The sequence below is a fragment of the Ranitomeya variabilis genome, chromosome 2 (assembly GCF_051348905.1).
Source record: "Ranitomeya variabilis isolate aRanVar5 chromosome 2, aRanVar5.hap1, whole genome shotgun sequence".
In the NCBI taxonomy this organism is placed as follows: Eukaryota; Metazoa; Chordata; class Amphibia; order Anura; family Dendrobatidae; genus Ranitomeya; species Ranitomeya variabilis.
In genome coordinates this window covers 162,834,922-162,840,969 of record NC_135233.1, presented here as the reverse complement: position 1 = coordinate 162,840,969, position 6,048 = coordinate 162,834,922, and the positions used below count along the sequence as shown (strand labels likewise).

Below are 6,048 nucleotides of genomic sequence, written 5' to 3'. Positions count from 1 at the left end.
GTTTACCCTGGTTACCAGCGTAAAATGTAAAAAAAACAAACAGCACATACTCACATTCACGTCCCTCGCCGTCCGCTTCCTGTACTGACTGAGCGCCGGCCCTAAGCGGTGACGTCACCGCTGTGCTTTCACTTTCACCTTGCGGCGCTCAGTCAGTGTGGGAAGCGGACGCCGGGGGACGCATGTAAGTATGTACTGTTTGTTTTTTTTACATTTTACGCTGGTAACCAGGGTAAACATCGGGTTACTAAGCGCGGCCCTGCGCTTAGTAACCCGATGTTTACCCTGGTTACCAGTGTAAAATATCGCTGGTATCGTTGCTTTTGCTGTCAAACACAACGATACACGGCGATCGGACGACCAAATAAAGTTCTGAACTTTATTCAGCGACCAGCAACATCACAGCAGGATCCTGATCGCTGCTGCGTGTCAAACTAAACGATATCGCTAGCGAGGACGCTGCAACGTCACGGATCGCTAGCGATATCGTTACAAAGTCGTTTCGTGTGAAGGTACCTTAAGTGTTTAAAAGGGTTGTCCATTACTACTAAAAACATACCTCCCAACCGTCCCGGATACAGCGGGACTGTCCTGATTTTGACAGTCAGCCCCGCGATCCCGGGCGGGACATTAGTTGTCCCGCAGTTGTTGGGAGGTGTGCTGCAATATCAGGCGGTCACTGCGGTCAGCCTCTTCCCTGCACCCGCAGAGCTGCCTGAGCACAGCACATATTGGCTGCTGCGTGGCCACAGGACCTGTGATGAGGTCACAGGGGGAGGAGTCAGGGGTCACATGATCGGGACCTCGTGGATTGCAGGACTCGGCTCTGTGCTGGTTGCCAACTTGCCATGGTGCTGGATGAGGTAAGCTGCCGTGTGTGGGGTCAGGAGGTGTACAGTGTGGATGTAGCGGAGCGCGTGTGTGTACGAGGTGTACGGAGTGGAGCGCATGTGTGTACGGAGCGGAGTGCGTGTGTGTACGAGGTGTACGGAGCGGAGCACGTGTGTACGGAGCGGAGTGCGTGTGTGTACGAGGTGTACGGAGCGGAGCGCGTGTGTGTACGAGGTGTATAGAGCGGAGCTGAATGTGTACGAGGTGTATAGAGCGGAGCTGAATGTGTACGAGGTGTATGGAGCGGAGCTGAATGTATATGAGGTGTACGGAGCAGAGCGCGTGTGTGTGTACGGAGCGGAGCCGTGTGTGTACGAGGTGTACGGAGCGGAGCGCGTGTGTGTACGAGGTGTTGGCTTTTCATTTCTCCTGCCTAAACCCGACATGATATGAGACATGGTTTACATACAGTAAACCATCTCATATCCCCTTTTTTTTTGCATATTCCACACTACTAATGTTAGTAGTGTGTATGTGCAAAATTTTGGCACTGTAGCTGCTAAAATAAAGGGCTAAATCACGGAAAAAATTGGCGTGGGCTCCCGCGCAATTTTCTCCGCCAGAATGGTAAAGCCAGTAACTGAGGGCAGATATTAATAGCCAGGAGAGGGTCCATGGTTATTGCCCCCCCCCCCCCCCGTGGCTACAAACATCTGCCCCCAGCCACCCCAGAGAAGGCATATCTGGAAGATGCGCCTATTCTGGCACTTGGCCACTCTCTTCCCACTCCCTGTAGCGGTGGGATATGGGGTAATGAAGGGTTAATGTCACCTTGCTATTGTAAGGTGACATTAGCATTGAATTACCGACTTTTCTCTCTAACACCGCTGCGTATTTCTCGCAAGTCACACTGCTGGTCCATGTGTAATCCGTATTTTTCTTGCCCCCAAAGACTTTCATTGATTTTTTTGCGCATTACGGTGACAAACGCAGCATGCTGCGATTTTGTACGGCCGTAGAAGACCGTATAATACGGATCAGTAAAATACGGCTGATAGGAGCTGGGCCATAGAGAATCATTGGGCCGTGTGTTACGCGTATTTTACGTGTGTATTTTCTGCGCTCATACGTCCGTAAAACTCGCCAGTGTGAGGCCGGCCTTAGACAATTATATAGTAGATGGAGCATCACGTGTGGCCATTATACAGTATGGAGCACTGTGGCCATATTTTTTTGTTTATAATTATTCTTTATGAAACAGTGTGATCAGCAGTGCTAAATGGGTGCTGTCATACCTCCCAACCGTCCCGGATCCCGCGGGACTGTCCTGATTTTGACAGTCAGCCCCGGGATCCCGGGCGGGACACTAATGTCCCGTACTACGTGCCTAGGGCAGGGACAATGCAGGGGGCGGCACCTGAGTAGCTGAGGTTTGTGGCTGTTTTTTTTTTCTTATACATGCTGGGTCTCCTCCCGACCGATCCCGCCCCCTGTGTGTGCGGCGCTGCCACGCTGAGGAAGAGAGCCAGCAGCGATCAAGATGAGAGGTCAGCGACTCACTACCTCTGGCTGTGTGTGCACGGAGCTCTGGCGTCTCCTGCTCTTAGCTGCTATCCCGGCAGAGAAGGGGGAGGTGCCGGGACAGTGCAGAGCTGTGAGCAGCCGGAGAAACTGAAGAGCTGCACATGGACAGATCAGCCGCCCCTGCAACACAGAGGAGATTGTGTGTGTGTGTGTGTGTGTGTGTGTGTGTGATGTGTGTGTGTGTGTGAGATGTGTGATGCTGCATTTGTGTGTGTGTCATGTGTGTATGAGGTATCTGGTGTGTGTGATGGCTGGGTGTGTGTGTGTGATGGCTGGGTGTGTGTGTGTGATGGCTGGGGGTGTGTGTGTGATGGCTGGGGGTGTGTGTGTGATGGCTGCGTGTGTGTGTGTGTGTGATGACTGCGTGTGTGTGTGTGATGGCTGTGTGTGTGTGTGATGGCTGCATGTGTGATGCATTTGTGTCAAAGCTGCATGTGTTTGTGAGCTGCGTTTGTGATGCTGCATGTGTGTGAGCTGCGTGCCTGTATGTCATTATACAGTATGGAGAACTGTGGCCATAATACAGTATGGAGCATCATGTGGGGTCATTATACAGTATGGAGCATCATGTGCGGTCATTATACAATATGGAGCATCATGTGCAGCCAGTATACAGTATGGAGCATCATGTGCGGCCAGTATACAGTATGGAGCATCATGTGCAGCCAGTATACAGTATGGAGCATCATGTGCGGTCATTATACAGTATGGAGCATCATGTGCGGCCATTATACAGTATGCATGCGGTCATTATACAGTATGGAGCATCATGTGCGGTCATTATACAGTATGGAGCATCATGTGCGGCCATTATACAGTATGCATGCGGTCATTATACAGTATGGAGCGTCATGTGTGTTCATTATACAGTATGGAGCGTCATGTGTGTTCATTATACAGTATGGGGCATCATGTGTGATCATTATACAGTATGGAGCACTGTGTGGCCATATTTTTTTGTTTATAACTATTGTATATGAAACAGTGTGATCAGCAGTGCTAAATGGGTGTGCTTGGGACGTGGATATGGGTGTGACTAATTATGAATGGGTGTGGTCAGAGTCGTGGCCTAAAATTTGCCGCTTCGCGCGCCGCAAACTTTGTCCCTCTTTCCCATCTTCAAAAGTTGGGAGGTATGCTAAAAATACTATCAAGAAGGGTGTCCTAGTAGTGAACAACCCAAGTTCATTAAATCAATGTAGGATTTTTGGCTGGGCTTCTCATGTATTTTTTTCTTTATAGCAACTTTCATGGCCATAAAGGTCGATAAGCTAGCCTATAATGCATTTGCCCACTAGATAAACGATAATAACAATATGCACAGCTGGCCATACCCTTAATAAAAATGGCGGCGGCGACGAGCGGACGTTCTGATCACGTGCTCACACTGCCTGATTCTCGCGATTTTTCTTGCAACCTCCGGTCTCAGCTTTTAATCCTATTGGCTGGAGCTGGTCGCCTATAGTAGAGACACATTTTGAACGCGCCTGTAATTTGAAATTGCATTGGTAGAGAAAGCGGGGCAGGCGTGAATGGTGAGCGGCGACTGTTAGAGCGGAGGAGCGCAGCCATGGACGCCCAGAGCTGTGGCCAGTAAGTCACTGTCCCGTAGGGTGATCGATCGTCCGAGAAAGCGTTACCAGCCCGGAGTGATCCGGTGTGATGAGAACCGAACTTCCACCTATCTGTTTTGTTATGTCTGCTGGTGCGTGTAGTTATAGCATGCTGTGTCTTGTAGTTCTCTGTGCTGTAATACTCCTGGTACGTGTAGTTCTCCCTGTACTCTGAGCTGTAATACTCCTAGTACCTGTAGTTCTCCCCATACTATGTGCTGTAATACTCCTGGTACGTGTAGTTCTCCCCATAGTCTGTGCTGTAATACTCCAGGTACTTGTAGTTCATCCCATACTATGTGCTGTAATACTCCTGGTACGTGTAGTTCTCCCCATACTCTGCGCTGTAATACGCCCCCTGAGGAAGGAGCTCGTCCGAAACGTGCGTTGGGGTGTGTGCGCGTACTCCAGGAACCCCTACACTGGTGCTGCTCCTCATCTACTATATAATTGTCTAAGGGTCACTTCCGTCTTTCTGTCTGTCCTTCTGTCTGTCACTGATATTCATTGGTCGCGGCCTCTGTCTGTCATGGAATCCAAGTCGCTGATTGGTCATGGCAAAACGCCCACGCCCATTGCCACGACTAATCAGCGACGCGCACAGTCTGGAAAAAAATGGCCGCTCCTTACTCCCCACACTCAGTGCCCGGCGCCCGCATACACCCCTCCGGTCACCGCTCACACAGGGTTAATGCCGGCGGTAACGGACCGTGTTATGCCGCGGGTAACGCACTCCGTAACCGCTGCTATTAACCCTGTGTGTCCCCAATTTTTTACTATTTATAACAGGGTTATCATGCCCACATTGCTATATACGTGGGCTGCGCACTGTACAGCGTGGGCTGCGCACTGTACAGCGTGGGCTGCGCACTGTACAGCGTGGGCTGCGCACTGTACAGCGTGGGCTGCGCACTGTACAGCGTGGGCTGCGCACTGTACAGCGTGGGCGGCGCACTGTACAGCGTGGGCGGCGCACTGTACAGCGTGGGCGGCGCACTGTACAGCGTGGGCGGCGCACTGTACAGCGTGGGCGGCGCTATACACTACGCATACATATTCTAGAATACCCGATGCGTTAGAATCGGGCCACCATCTAGTAAGGTATAGTCTTATTAGATCTTGCTATCGATTCACAGCTAAATTTATGCTCTGCATTGTGCTACCTTTGGGAAGCTTGATTTGTTATATTCAGATGTAGCCTATTATATCAGGTGTACATATATAGATGCACCCTTATACCGTCCTATCTGGACAAGGAGTTAATTATATGTTAATTATCTTGTGTTGAGTGGCTCCTGTATACGCGCACACTTGTTTTTTGTACCTCTGTTTAGTGGTTGTTTTTTATTGCATGCCATCCCTAAGCCTGGTGTTTGATTGTCCTATTTACTGTTTACAATAAAGAATTTTCATTTTACAGTATTTGGACTTTTTTGGTCATCTTTTTCTGGCTTCATTGCCTTCTCTCTCTGCGTTGTTTAGCGACCAGTCCACACTGATTAGTCCATTTCATTCAGCTAGCTAAGCAATATGGCTATAAGCTAGTCATTTTATTGATATATTGGTTATACACGTTTGTGCCATGCTGATTGTTTTTGCAAGTATATTTCTTGGTTACTCCTGGTATGTGAAGTTCTCCCTGTACTCTGTGCTGTAATACTCCTGGTACGTGTAGTTCTCCCCGTACTCTGTGCTGTAATACTCCTGGTAAGTGTAGTTTTCCCCATACTTTGTGCTGTAATACTCCTGGTACGTGTAGTTCTCCCCATACTCTGTACTGTAATAGTCCTGGTACCTGTAGTTCTCCCTGTACTCTGCGCTGTAATACTCCTGGTACGTGTAGTTCTTCCCGTACTCTGCTCTGTAATACTCCTGGTACATGTAGTTCTCCCTGTACTGTATGCTGTAATTCTCCTGGTACCTGTAGTTCTCCCTGTACTCTGCGCTGTAATACTCCTGGTACTTATGGTTCTCCCTGTACTCTGCGCTGTAATACTCCTGGTATGTGTAGTTCTCCCCG

General features: G+C 49.6%; 1 protein-coding gene across 2 annotated transcripts in view; it reads left to right on the top strand.

The window, feature by feature from the left end:
* The first annotated feature begins 3,782 nt into the window (after nucleotides 1-3,782).
* Nucleotides 3,783-6,048, top strand: part of BUB1 (BUB1 mitotic checkpoint serine/threonine kinase) — a 365,871-nt gene continuing 363,605 nt past the window's right edge. The window contains exon 1 of one of the 2 annotated variants that reach the window (XM_077283131.1): nucleotides 3,783-4,008. In XM_077283131.1, coding sequence (XP_077139246.1) covers nucleotides 3,986-4,008 — 23 coding nt within the window. In that variant the 5' untranslated portion in view covers nucleotides 3,783-3,985. The remainder of the gene's footprint in view (nucleotides 4,009-6,048) is intronic. The other variant, XM_077283132.1, reaches the window with a different exon arrangement.